The 15,014-nt window shown below is 42.0% G+C and overlaps 1 protein-coding gene across 1 annotated transcript; it reads right to left on the minus strand.

Annotated features, from left to right (window-relative positions):
• LOC132583135 (vomeronasal type-2 receptor 26-like) lies at positions 1–12,951 on the minus strand. Its single transcript, XM_060254807.1, has 5 exons — positions 12,734–12,951; positions 11,555–11,846; positions 2,661–2,888; positions 2,057–2,183; positions 1–902 (listed from the first exon to the last, which is right to left on the minus strand). The coding sequence occupies exons 1-5, from the start codon at positions 12,949–12,951 to the stop codon at positions 1–3; spliced, it is 1,767 nt and encodes a 588-aa protein (XP_060110790.1).
• Between the last annotated feature and the right edge of the window lie 2,063 nt (positions 12,952–15,014).

A 15,014-nucleotide genomic window follows, 5' to 3' on the forward strand; every position in this document is an offset into this window, starting at 1 on the left:
CTACTCTTTTCTTCTTATCAGTTCTTCCCTCTTGTTCAGCTCAGGGTGCAGCACAATAATGAAACATTTGGGGGCAAAGATGCAACCCAGAAGACCAGAGCTAGAAGCTAAGATGGAGAAGATCTCCACAGCCACCATAGATTTCCCCTTGGTGCTCAAGTAGGTGGGAACAAAAGACATCCAAACACTGCAAAAGACCAATTGACTGAAAGTGATAAATTTGGCTTCATTAAAGCTGTCAGGCAACTTCCTGGCCAAAAAAGCCACCACAAAGTTAACAATGGCCAAGAAGCCCATGTAGCCCAGGACACAGTAAAACATTGTGACAGACCCCACATTGCACTCCAGGACAACTGCTTCAGCCTCTGAGTGCATGTCAACATCTAGAAATGGGGGAGAAGTGGCCAACCACACAAAACAAATGAGTGCTTGGGAAAAGGAACAGGAAATCACAATGGTATTACCCACTCTTTTCCCCACCCACTTCCTCAGACTGTTTCCTGGCTGAATGCTTAGGAAAGCCAAAACCACCATAATAGTTTTTGCCAGTACACAAGAAAGAGCAACTGAGAAAACCATGCCAAAAATGGTTTGTTGGAGGAGACAGGGCACCCGTTGTGGTTGACCAATGAAGAGCAGAGCACAAAGGAAGCAAAGGAGGAGGCAGATCAGGAGAGAATAGGTGAGGTTCCTGTTGTTGGCTTTGACAATGGGGGTGCTGTGGTGCTTTATAAAGATTGCTAGCACCAAAAGGGTGATGAAAGAAAAGGAAAAGACAAAAGTCACTAAAGTGATCCCCAACGGCTCTGTATAAGACAAAAAAGTAATGTCTTTGGGAATGCACTGGTTTTGTCCCATGTTTGAGTATTCATCTTCTCTGCAAGTGAAGCACTCATCCAAGTCTGCAAGAGAGAAAGTGGCAGCAGAAAGACAACTTCACTGTATCCTATAATTGCTCTTCATATCTCATTGTTTGAGTAAATCGTTATGAGAGGATAATACCCTCCACATTTAATTCCACAACCAATCCTTGCCTGGAGGAGCTTCTGGGGGCATGGCTGGACAATCCCATATGCAAGTAGATTTTTTTTTTCTTTACTTCCCTATTGAATATATTATATATCACAACTATTGCATATATTGTATTTGATTGTGGGACATTTTAAAGTGCCTTCAATCTCAAGCTGTCTAAGGTAGTTTCTAATGGAGGGATGTTAAACTGAGAAGACACAACTGGCCCAAGGTCACATAACACTAAAGCTACTATAAGGTGTACAGGGCTTAGGTCATGGAAAACTACCAATACAATCAATATTACTGGTATGGGCCCTGTTCCCTTGGGATTTAGTTTGAGGGGAAAATCTAACTCAATCTATGGAATTTCAATATCAGTCATCACCATTTCAGATACCATGAGTGTATACTTGAGTAAATAAGGGGGGTAGTGGTTTTGTTGACCTACTGTACTTCAACATGCCTCAAACCTTATACACACATGCACACACACAAACAATACCCAAAGTATGACACTTCTGTGAGGTATGTTTGGTTTGGAATGTGTCACTGGTCTAGGGTCATCCAGCAAGCTTTCATTGCAGAGTGGGGCTCTTGCTTCAAAACTTTAAGCACTGAACACCCCCAGCTCACATCTCCGCTTTGAATGGTGCAACCCTCCTTAGGATTGGGCTGTAAATCTCTTACCCTTCTCTACTCATGGCTTCTAGAATCCACAAAGATTATCTAAAAGAGTGAGATGCAAAGCACTTCCATATCTTTTTGTTGTTGGCTTGACATTAGTTCTTTTTTGAGATTTGTGTAATATTTTATGTAATACTTTGTATTGCATGCAGGTCATACTTCTTTGAATGTATTCATATTGGTTATGGGCTGTAACATTAACAATGATGGCACTTGGTTTTTTGGTGTTTTTTTTTTGGTCACTGTGTGACACAGAGTGTTGGACTGGATGGGCCATTGGTCTCATCCAACATGGCTTCATTTATGTTCTTAATAATAAATAAATTTGATTTGATTAAGATTTTATTTGAAGTCTTACCCTTCTGATTGGAAATTTTTCCTTCTGGACAAGGAACGCAGCCATAGCAGCAGAATGGTTCTCTTTCCTTCATTTCCTTCCTGTAACCCTGATGGCAACTTGCACTGCAGACAGAAAGGGGTTGTGTCTAATGTATAAATGAGAGAGGAAAATCAGTATCTAATAAATGTAAAAAAGATGTGTTTCTCCAAATTAATAAAGTTCAATAGGCCAAGACAATCACTTCTCATCTGTGGTGTGTAGTATGATTGAGACATTCACTACCAAGTATCTGATGTTTAATTACTCCTGCAAGGTTTTTAATGTATGAAAATGTGAAAGGATTAAGTGAGTTGTAATATCACGAGACCAACAGGCCCCATTAAGAGACTAGGAAGGAACCCTTTTTCAAAAGTTGGCCTCACCTTTTCCTGCTTGCTCTAAATTAACCCACAATGGCTATTTTTTTTTTCTATTATGTGGTTTCAAATCAGTCTCTGTACTCAAAGATTGATTTGAAACTCTTTGTACTCTTTTAAAAAATGAAATGGAGTACCACAGCAGATGTTAGCATAGCATGTTTTCTTTAATGAAAGCTTCTCCAGATTATGTGGACTAATATTACCTGGTTAAACCAGTTGTTCCATGTGATGTGGTCTTCATTAATGGTAAGCATTCGGTCTGTAGGAGCTCCTGGATGAACCTCTCCAATTTTGATTTTAAGAACAGATTGATTTGGGAAAGCAAGCCAGTTGATAATATCATACCCTGAGACTACCTCTCCACTAGTGTCAAATGAAATACTGTCCCCAGCATTGTTATTAAATGAAACACTTTTCAAGAAGTAGTGAAGCTAGGTTGAAAAGGAAAACAAAAATTGAGCTCACCTCTTCATTAGAAAGCAAAGGACATGTTAATAATTACCTCTCAATTTTTTAAAGAAAGGAAATGTATTTATTTATTTATTTATTTATTTATTTATTTATTTATTTATTTATTTATATTAAGATTTATACCCCGCCCTTCTCACCTAAGTGTCTCAGGGCGGCTTACAACATAATAATTAAAACAACTTCAGTTTAGACATTTAAAATTCAATTAAACCATAAATTAATAAAAACAAGATAGAGTAAAACCGGCGGCCTATAGATACATTTTGTTCCATCCAAGATATTTTACATTGTCAGTTAATGTCATAGGCCTGCCGGAAGAGGACTGTCTTACAGGCCCTGCGGAATTGCCCTAGATCCCGCAGGGCCCGTACCTCTTCCGGCAGCTGGTTCCACCAATAAGGTGCCGTTATTGAGTAGGCCCGATCCCTGGTGGATTTTAGACGGGACTCCTTTGGCCCGGGGACTACCAACAGGTTTTGTGAACCTGAGCGTAGTACTCTCTGGGGAACGTGTGGGGAGAGACGGTCCCTAAGGTATGAAATGGCATGGCCTGCAGATGAAGCAATCTATATACTAATGTTCACAGTGCCTAGCCATTTCATGTTTTTCCTTGAGTCTTAGGCTCAAAGCATTCTGTAATGAATGTTAATAAATTAAAAATAGATTTGCAACTTACAGACATGCATCTGAACACCTGAATAGCATACTCAAGATTGTTACAACATAGACATATTCTTCAGATCTTGATGCAATAATTCAGACCAAGAGGTGTCAGTTATCAGAGATTGTTAAATAACCAAAAATTGCATGAGATCTAAAGGTGTTTTTTTTTTAATTCAATTGTGTTTGTCTGTGTCCTTTATAAGGTTTATTTCTGTGCTTTCTGGCATTACACTTTATGACACACATGGACTGATCTAACAAGGTCTCATATATGTCAGATCTGGACTTCATAACAAATGAGTTTGAAACATCTGCCCTTAATGATTAATTGGTTGCACCCCAAGAGAAGTAGGTTGATCCAGGAGAAAGGAGGAGAGGGGCCTTACAGACCTGAGGCTGTGATGGCTGCAGAAGTACAAATCTTCTATGTTAAAGATAAGGGTGTAGGTCTTTCTGCAGAACAATATGGGTTTGATAAAATAATGATGGGTCCACATGATAAATTGATTAAGAAAATATAGTCATTATTACTAGAAATTAAAATGCAAGATGAAACTGTAAAAAATTCTATGATAAAATGGGGACAAAATATAGGTCATAACAGTGACATGCTTCTTTGGGGAAATATATGTAAATTTAATATGAAACTGACTAGAGGGGTCACTTTCAAAGAAAATTTGTATAAAATGTTTTATAGATGGTATATACTGTAACTCCTGAAAAAAATGTCTATGATATATACTAATGTATCTAATAAATGTTGGAAATGTACACACCAGACAGGAACATTTCATCATATGTGGTTCTTGTGATGTGGTGAAAAAGTGAAATGGTTCATGAAATGTTATGAAAGATATTACAAATGCAGATTCATCTTAAACTAGAACTGTTCTTATTGAGTATTTTTCCCAATCAACACTCAAAAGAAACAAAATATTTGACAATCCACATCATCACTGCAGCAAGGATTTTAATTGTAAAAATAATGGAAATAACCAGAAATGCCAAAAAAGCAAGAATTGATTGAAAAAAATTATGGAATTGGACTCACTTTCATATTTATTGAAAGGCAAAACTATACATGATACAAAAATGGTTTGATACAGTGCTATAATTCTGCTGATTATATGTTACATTAGTAGGAAGAAGCTGTGTAATATAACCCAGGGTTTCCCAAACTTTCCCAAAACCCATGGCCCGGTTATTTTTACACTTCTCCTTTGTGGCCCCCTAAAATTTGGGGGTGGAGCCAGAAGACTTTGGGGGTGGAGCCGGGAGACAGGAAATGATGCACAAACAAGCCTAAAACTCTTGCGATATTTTGTTTAGGAAAGGTAGGAGAATAGTGGGATTTTGCAATACAATTGTAAAAATAAAACATTAAGAAAAAGTATAAGGACCGCACAGCATAAAACTAAAAATATAAAATCCTCTCAGCTGGGAAAACATGAAATGGCAGGGCATTTAAAGCTTCTTCCCCCCACACCCAGGTCCACGCAGATTAGCAATAGCAAGGAAGGAAGGAAGGAAGGAAGAGGGAAGGAAGGAAGACTGGGGGAAAGACTGACTGACAGAAAGAGAGAGAGAGAGAAAGGAAGAAAGACAGAAAAAAACTGACTGACAGAAGGAGAGAGAGAGAGAAGGAAGAAAGACATGGGAAAGGACGAAAGAAAGAAAGAAAGAAAGAAAGAAAGAAAGAAAGAAAGAAAGAAAGAAAGAAAGAAAGAAAGAAAGAAAGAAAGAAAGAAAGAAAGAAAGAAAGAAAAAGAGGGAGGGAGGGAGGGGGAGAGCTGGGAACAATTATAGAAAAAAAGAAAAAAGAAAGAGAAAGGAAATAGGAAGGAAAAGGGAGGGAAAGAGTTAAAGAAAAGAGGGACAAAAGGAAGAAAGAGAAAAGAAAGGAAAAGAGATGGGAGCAACTCACCTTTAAAACTGCTCACTCTTGGATTGCGTGCCTCCACGCCTCCTTCTCCCTCCTTTCCCCACCTCTGGCAGGTCATTTTCATGCTGCACAAAGCCCTTTCTCCCCCCCCCCCCCACAATCGTCCGATCGCTCAGAAATCACCGCAGACCTCTTTCCATGCTGGGGCAAGCCGATGGCAACTCAAACAGACAGCAGTTGAAAAGGGTGCGTGGCTCCTCCCTCCTCGACACTTCCTGGGTGGGAAGGAAGTGCCGGGGAGGGGGAAGCCACGCACCCTTTTTGGCTGCGGTCTGTTTGAGCTGCCGCCGGCTTGTCCCAGTGTGGAATGAGCTCTGTGCCAATTTCCAAGCGATGGGGGGTGGGGAGGAAAGGCTTCGTGCAGCATGAAAATGACCTGTCAGAGGTGGGGAAGGGAGGGAGAAGGCGGTTCAGAGGCGCGTGACCCAGGGGAGAGAGGAGGCGCAATGCGGGGGAAGGTGGGGGGAGGGGCGGCCAGGGGACTGAAGACCCCGCGGACCAACGTTGGGGGCTCCGTGGACCGGTGCAGGGTCGTGACCCTGCCTTTGGGAAATACCAATATAACCAATCCAGAATACTCTTAAGATGTATTTTTAAGACTTTTAATACTTACGGTCATTGTTTTCAACTATATTTTTACTAGATTGATGTTTTCTTCTCTTTTATATGTATATTATACAATGCAGTTATGTAACAGCTTACCTTTCTTTTCCCTTCCACTTACCTCTTCTCCCCAACTTTTCTAAACTCTCTCTCTCGGCTTGACTTCGCGAACGAAGATTTAAGAAGGGTGCAATAGTCCACGTCTGCTGCAGGCTCGCTGGTGGCTGACAAGACCAATGCGGGACAGGCAGATCTGGCCACAGTGGCTGCAGGGAAAAGTCTGATTTGGGGTTGGTGCTGTAGCAGTGCGATTCTTCCTCAATCTCCTTTTGTCCTCAAGACCAGCTATGCGTGCGTTCTCAAAGGAAGAGACAGCCTGGTGGATGGTATGCCTCCATGCTTTGCGATCTGAGGAAAGGTCAGACCACTGGTGATGGTTGATGCGACAGGTGCCAAGGGATTTCTTCAAGGAGTCCTTGTACCTCTTCTTTGGTGCCCCTCTATTTCGGTGGCCGGTGGAAAGTTCGCCATGCAGAGCAATCTTGGGAAGGCGGTGGTTTTCCATCCTAGAAATATGCCCAGCCCAGCGCAGCTGCGTCTTCAACAGCAGTGCCTCGATGCTTGTAATCTCCGCCCTCATGAGGACTTCAGTGTTGGTCACAAAATCACCCCAGTGGATGTCGGTGGTGCTCCTGTTAGCTCTGAAGCCGCACTGGCTCTCTGGGAGGAGTTCTTCTGCAATGGTGGGCACCAGTCTGTTCAGGAGTATTCTGGCAAGGATTTTGCCTGCAATGGAGAGCAGGGTTATCCCCCGGTAGTTGGAGCAGTCTGACTTTTCCCCTTTGTTCTTGTGTAGAGTGATGATGATTGCATCACAAAAGTCCTGTGGTAGTTTGCCTTGTTCCCAGCAGGTGACAAGTACTTTGTGAAGTGTGCTATGTAGTACTGTGCCCCCATGCTTCCAGATCTCTGGTGGTATTCCATCAACTCCTGCTTCCTTCCCACTTTTCAGTTGCTTGATGGCTTTAACAGTCTCTTCTAGGGTGGGGATCTCATCCAACTCTGTTTTCACTGGTTGAAGTGGGGTGAGGTGGATTGCTGATACTTGAACTACGCGGTTGGCACTAAAGAGAACCTGAAAATACTCCGACCACTGGTTCAGTATGCATGCCTTGTCTGTGAGGAGCACTTGGCCGTCTGCACTACGCAAGGGACTCTGAGCCTGATATGATGGGCCATATACTGCCTTCAGGGCTTCGTAGAACCCTCTTAAATCACCAGTGTCTGCACACAGCTGGGTTCTCTCTGCAAGCTTGGTCCACCACTCGTTCTGAATGTCTCGAAGCTTGCGCTGGAGGTTGCTACGTGCAGCACGAAAGATTGCTTTTTTCACGGGACAGGAGGGCTGAGCAAGATGTGCTTGGTAGGCAGATCTCTTTTTCGCTAGTAATTCTTGCATCTCTTGATTGTTCTCGTCAAACCAGTCCTTGTTCTTCCTTGTGGAGAACCCGAGGACTTCTTCAGAGATCTGCAGGACGGTAGTTTTTAGGTGTTCCCAGAGTGCTTCTGGAGAAGGGTCTGTGGGGCAACTGGGGTCCTCAATTCTTGACTGGAGTTTTTCCTGGAAGGCAGCTTTAACTTTGGCTGACTGAAGGCTGCCAACCTGAAGCTTCCTCCGAGGGATACCTCCTCTCCTGGGTGTGGATTTAAAGTGAAGACAGAGATTGCAGTGTACAAGACAATGATCCGTATGACATTCCGCACTGGGCATTATTCGGGTGTGTAAGACATCTCGAAGGTCTCTCTGGCGCACCAGAATGTAGTCGATAAGGTGCCAGTGCTTGGACCGTGGGTGCATCCAGGTTGTCTTCAGGCTGTTCTTCTGCTGAAAGATAGTGTTGGTGATGGTGAGCTGGTGCTCCGTGCAGAATTCTAGCAGGAGGCGCCCGTTATCATTGCAGTTGCCAATGCAGTGTTTGCCAAGTACTCCTTTCCAGGCTTCCGAGTCTTTACCTACTCTGGCATTGAAGTCGCCAAGGATGATCACCTTGTCCTCTGTAGGGGTCTTCCGTACGAGGTTGCGTAGATCAGCATAGAACTTGTTCTTTTCTGCAGGATGTGCTTGAAGGGTTGGGGCATACACACTGAAGAGTGTTGCATGCTGCTTGTTTTGAAGTGGGAGGCGCATGGACATGATGCGATCTGAGTGATCTGTTGGCAGGTTTTTGAGTTTGGAGGCAATGGAGTTCCTGACCGTGAAGCCAACGCCAGAAAGGCAGCTCTCAGCCTTTGACTTACCCGACCAGTAGAGGTTATAGCCAGCACCATGTTCTTGAAGACTACCTTCCTCAGGGAAACGGACCTCACTGAGAGCTGCTATGTTAATATTCAACCTGAGAAGTTCGTGGGCAACTAGAGCAGAGCGTCGCTCAGGGCGACCACTGTCTACTGTGTCAAGTATGGTATTGATGTTCCAACACGCAAGCTTTAGTCTTTGCACACTTTGTGAGGCAGGTGCATGCTTTTTCTTTGTTGTTATTTTTCGACCGCAAGTAAGGATGCCCGTTGACCGTGGCTAGCTAACTGGGGTGAGGGAGACGAGCTTTGTTTAGGCCACCTTTTCTAGGCCCCTCTCCATGTGGAGCAAGCAGTGCTGTCCCTAGATAAGGCTGCTTGGTCGGTCAGGGTGCTGCCGAAAAATGCTTTTGTCTCCGGGTCAGCATCAGGCGATCAATACCCTGAACCACCTACATGCAGGATCGGGACTGCGGCTTCCAGTGGCATCTTCCACCTGCCGTTTCACCCCTTGCCCATCGCTGCAGGACTTGGTGTGTTGTGGGTTGTGGATGTGGATATGCCCTTCAGGCCTGCGCAGAGGAATTTTAAGGTGAAGCACAGTGTGCGCAGTACTGGCTCCACCCTTTCACCTTGGGGTCATCTGCCATGGCCCAGTTAGCCGGGACGCCGGCAGCGAGTCCTCCAGGTGGTAGGTGTTACATTAATGAGCTCTATCTGCCCGGGTTTGATGTTAGAGTTTTCCTTCTCTTGGCTGGCGAGGTTGGTGAGCCCAGCCTGCCCATCCGGTTATACCGCCGGACATTCGGTCGCACAATGACGTGGCAAACTCTGTGAAAACGGGGGGGGGGGGGGACCAGCGGGAAGGTGTTACCACGGATGCAGTAATGCAGGAGAGGCCATTGCAGTGACCATCTACCAGGCATAGCCAGACAGTGACCACGCGGCGTTCACTACACCGGGAAAGGAGAGGCTATGTACTGCGCATACACTTTCTCTGGGGGGGCAGGATACCCAAGAAGGAGCCCACCCCCCCCTTTCTAAACTAATACAAATATTTAAACACACACACAAATCTTCTGCATAGGCAGAATGATTAAATACATTTCTTAATGAAGAATGATTCAGCTATAGCGCCGAAAGTAACCACTTTCTATTCAGTATTATTGAATTTCCTTTCTTACTACACCCTCTGTCCCACATGATTTTTACATACATCAATTCCACTTTCTCTTTTATTCTGCAATCATCAGTCACTTATCTTTAAATTGTATTTATTCATCAAAAATATCAATGTAAAAATATCAAAAGGAAACATTTAAACAGACATGAGTGCCTACATCATTTAAGCATCATGTTCAAAATGCACAACTTATATCAATTTATATCTTCTTGACACTTGTGGTTTTTTTGTAGCAGGAACCCCTTTGCATATTAGGCTACACCCTCTGATGTAGCCAATCCTTCAAGAGCTTACAGGGCTCTTCTTATAGGACCTACTGTAAGCTGTTTGAGGACTGGCTACATTAGGCAGGTGTAGTCTAATATGCAAAAGAGTTCCTGCTACAAAAAAGCCCTGTTGACATTGTATGTTTGGCTTTATTGTCATAGTGAATTGTGGGGTAAATGATGAACAAGGCTGAAGCATGAAGAACTGTGTCATTTTTTAACTTGATGAATTGGAAAACAAGTGAAAATATGAACTTATTAATGATTTCTGTATTATACTGTACAGATTGCATCCCATTCAAGGACCCAGATGCATGGCTTTCATTCTACCTAAGGTATTTACCTGCCATGATGGTTGACTGAAGAAGTTACATTTCTTTCTCTCTATCATCTTTCTGTGTCCATTACAGAATAAATGCAGGGCATGCAAAGCATGTGCAACAGCATAGACAGCATTGTAGATACTGTAGCTGGGGCCTGTCATTCTCATTTCAAAAATGTCTTCAGGAAGGATCTCCAGCTTCTCCTCTCCAGTGCAGTTTTTACCAAATTCCTCCCCCAATAGTGATCCTGAGAAATGACAAAGGAATGCTTGTTCCCAGAAATCTCTGATGAAGCCATCTCCTTCAGTCCAAAGAGGCTTCCTGCTCTGAAGAAATTGCTGAAACCCTGGAAGTTGATTGGTGTGAACGGTGAAGGATATAGTACCATGAAGGATCTCTTTGTCCCAATTTCTTTGATAATAATAGGACACAAAATCCATCTGAATGGTCATAATATATACTTTCCCTCTAAGCTTTGCTGTTGTGAATTCTGTCTCTGAAAATTTTATAGACCATCTCATATATGAGATAGATTCACTATCTCCATAAAGGATAACTACATTGGCTCTACTCTCCATTACAACATCAAATTTTTTCAATCCATCTTGCATCATGGTAAAATAATAATCTATGGTTGTGACCTGTAGGATTTTTTCTATGAAGGCCACACAGATGCTATTCTGAGAAAACAGAGGAAACAGGGCTTGATGAAATCTTTCTCCACGTTCATCATTCACAACAACTAGTCCAATCCACGTCCACCTGAAATGCAGAATTAAGTAGAGAATCCCCTTGTATTGTGTGACTTCATTTGGTACCATCCGATAGACAGGAAGACTTGTTAATTTGTCAATCATTACTGAAGCAGAACCATAGGTGAGCTAAAGGAAATGAACATTAGGAGGGGAACATAAATTATTTATTTATTTATTATTAATTTCTATTCTGCCCAATCCCTCAGGCAGACTCAGGGCAGTTAACAATAAATTTTAACTAGTAACAATGGACAATTAGAAATTAACTATTTATTTAGACAATTAAAACAAAAAAAATAAAACTGAATGAGATTCATATGGATTTCAAAATACTTCTCTGGTTGGGGAAGAATCCATAATTTGCAGAGAAGTGAACACTTTCCAGTTGGGTAACTAGTAAAAAAAAGTTCTATGTGGCTCTTTATGGAGAATAAATGAAAATGGTTTCATTTCCTTGGAATATGAAAGGCATGATAAGGGTAGATGGATACATATGATGTAAAATATTATTTAAAAAAAATTATATAGAGGATCATTCAATCACGTAAGTATACAAAACAAGATGTAGAAGTTCATATTCTGCATACTCAGCCTACCTGTGGGATATTGTAGACAGCTAACACACTTGCTATGTAGAGGGAGGTTTCAGCTTCAAGTCCTCCAATGACTGCTATAGGATTGTTCTTGCTGTCACACTTGTAGTTGGGGAGAAATCTGCTCTTTGCTGAGAAAAGTTCTACTATGGCACGATAGGTCTCTCTTGCATTGAAGTAGCTGTTCCAGATGTGGAAACCCAAAGTGACATTGGGTAAGATCTGGAGGTTTTCATTGATTTCCTTCACAGCAAATGCCATGGCCAAGACATGTTGATAATGATTAGTCAGGACACTACAACAAGAATAAGATGTAGAAGTTCATATTCTGCATACTCAGCCTACCTGTGGGATATTGTAGACAGCTAACACACTTGCTATGTAGAGGGAGGTTTCAGCTTCAAGTCCAAGACATGTTGATAATGATTAGTCAGGACACTACAACAAGAATAAGCAAGGAACTAAGCAAAACTGATATAATATTAATTTTTTTGTGCTGCTCAATTATTCATGTTGGTAGAAATATTGTCTATGGAATTAGTGCAATAAATTGTTTCAAGCGATATTCAGAATCTAGCAGCTTCATCCCATTTCAAATTCAATCACTCTCTAATCTAGGGATTGTTTATGCATATCTCAGGTGTTTCTCTAATATTTTCATATCACTCAAGAGGGCCAGTGTTCTGAGATCTTGTAATGCAATTAAGCCTGTATGGCCCACTGAATCTGAACATTTAAAATAGGTGTGATGTCACAACCACTGCCCTTGAACTCTGAATTTGAATTATCAAGGATGTCTGGCCTATACAACAAGCCATCTAGCACTATGGAGAATGGGGATATGTATATCTAAATTCAAGCACTATATAGGATCTACTCAAATTCCATTATCATTCCCTCCTGCACAGTGGCTCTCTTTTGATAACTAGCAAGTTTTCTATTACAAAAGAACCTGAACACTATTAAGTTAGTGTTTTCCATACAGGGTAACAGTGTACAATCGTCAGTGTCCCTCACTTCCTAAAGAAGCCTGAAATGACCATAGGGCAGCTAGCAAATTAGAAGAGAAATCCAAATTAATCTACACTGCATTCCTTGAATTCAATGCAATATGAACAACTTGTCAGCTACTATCATGACATACACAGATGATATGTATAAGATGAAACATTCTCTCCTTACAAAGGCATGTTATATGCCATATAGTTGAACACTTTGCTAAAATCCATCATTTCTGAGATGACATAGATAAGAGAAGTAATTCCCCCAATGATGAGATCTCCTTCTTGATAATATTGGTGAAGACTTGAGAAAGGTTCGCTGATAGTGCATTTAGCATCATGGACTTTACACGTTGATGGATTCATCAGCGCTAGAACCGAGACCACGAGTGATATCATTCTGCAATCTGTTCATCCCAATAAAGATTTCTGTCCTCTCATGTGAATATTGACGCAATTGCAATTTGAAACAATCTGACTTGCATGAATATGATTCGACATGCCATATATCAAACTGAGAGAATCCTGTCTCTAGCCTTTCCACCAACATGGAATGTGAAAGGTTGTATTTCTAGTATAATCTGCAGGTCTCTCCACCCCCCACCCATGACAATTTAAATACCATGGGGATTCTGAGAACAAGTAATCATAAAAATATTGATAATTACAGAGAAGGTTTTGCGGGGTTTTTTGTAGAACTGCTGGGGGAAATAAACGTTTGTCAAAACACAAGTTGTGTCCCCAGAATCCAACTGGAATGAAATTCCAGAGATTTGTATTTCCTGTGGTGTGGGCTCATTTGGAGTACTGTGTACAATTCTGGTCACCACACATCAAGAAAGTACTTCTTCACCTGAAGGGTGGTTGACACATGGAATTCACTGCCACAGGAAGTGGTGGCAGCTACAAGCACAGACAGCTTCAAGGGAGGATTGGATCAACATATGGAACAGAGGTTCTTCAGTGACTATTAGCCACAGTGTATTCATGGAACTTTCTGTCTGGGGCAGTGATGCTCTGTATTCTTAGTGCTTGGGGGGGGAGGGGTCAACAGTGGGAGGGCTTCTAGTGTCCTGGCCCCAATGATGGACTTCCTGATGGCACTTGGTTTTTTTGGCCACTGTGTTTGTTTGTTTTTTGGGCCACTGTGTGACAGCGTGTTGAACTGGATGGACCATTGGCCTGATCCAACATGGCTTCTCTTATGTTCTTATGTTTTTGAGGCCTGCATTAACCCCAAACTAGATATATTTATTTCATGATTGGTTTTTCTAACCTATACTTATTTTAATGAATTTCCTCACATGTATTATAAAAAATGGTCAGGTTGCCTGGAGAATAATTAAAAGTTCACAATACCTCTAAGCAGATTAAGCCAGGATGGCTTTGAATATCTTTCTTGTATCAATTGGAACTATGATGTGTGTAGGTGCTGACCTGACCGGACCTTGATCGTAGAGAGAAATTGATTTCTCTGTTTCACCAGGGAAAAAGTAGCAGAATGAAACCCATCTTCCAGAGCTATCCAGATTGTACTCAAGCTGGGCTGCAAACAGTAGGAACAGAATGAGCTGCTGCCTGGCTGTACTTGAATGAAGTGCTGGTGATAGAATATGTGTATTTGCCTAGCAATCATATTCATCATGAAGTTCTCAGCACCCAAGTTCCATTAAGACATTTCCCCAGTAAGGATAGCACATGTTATGTGTTATCTCCAGCAATGTGATTGAAGAATGTCAGGATGCTGTATGGCAGGGGTGGCCAACGGTAGCTCTCCAGATGTTTTTTGCCTACAACTCCCATCAGCCCCAGCCAGCATCTTAATCTCTGGGAACTGTTACTCACCTGATGTGAGATGTAACTATCATTGCACCTAATCAGTGTCCCATATATAATTTCGAGTGGTGTTAAACAAAACTGTGCCCTAGCCCAAGATGGGTGAAATGGATTTTAATTTCAGCTCTCCCGGGGCAGAAAAGGAAAGTTAAATGAGAGAATGAATTACCATATATGAACCTGGCTGCAAGTCAAGCAACCCATGCAACCATTCCATCTCTAAACCATGCCATACTGCAGGGATGGCCAACGGTAGCTCTCCAAATGTTTTTTGCCTACAACTCCCATCAGCCCCAGCCATGCCTTTATCATTCTTATAAAGTTTTCCCCCAACTTTATTTTTTCCATTACTGCAAACATAAAGTCCCAGTTCAAATTATCAGAAGCTTTCTCTGCACCCGCAAAGAATAATGCTGTCAGGCAATAAGGTTTCAAAGCAACCAGACCTTGAAATGATACAAAGTTAGGCTTTATTTGATACTCCATATGCACCAGAATGAAGAAATTGGGACTGATACCATGTAACAGTGCAACGCATACTTAAGAGGGCTACATCAAAGATTTCTAAACAAAAGCCACAATTCTAAACATTGCTGAGCTGAGGTGTGAAGGTTCACACAGTCCCT

This window comes from Heteronotia binoei, chromosome 15 (genome assembly GCF_032191835.1).
Source record: "Heteronotia binoei isolate CCM8104 ecotype False Entrance Well chromosome 15, APGP_CSIRO_Hbin_v1, whole genome shotgun sequence".
NCBI classification, from domain to species: domain Eukaryota; kingdom Metazoa; phylum Chordata; class Lepidosauria; order Squamata; family Gekkonidae; genus Heteronotia; species Heteronotia binoei.

Bases quoted from the DNA above. Each gene is read 5' to 3' on its own strand.
- LOC132583135 (XM_060254807.1), bottom strand. From the start codon at position 12,951: ATGATATCACTCGTGGTCTCGGTTCTAGCGCTGATGAATCCATCAACG. The intron at 11,847-12,733 runs GTAAGGAGAGAA...TTCTTGTTGTAG, and splicing joins ATGGCATATAACATGCCTTT to TGTCCTGACTAATCATTATC. The intron at 903-2,056 runs GTAAGACTTCAA...TCTCTCTTGCAG, and splicing joins AAAAATTTCCAATCAGAAGG to ACTTGGATGAGTGCTTCACT.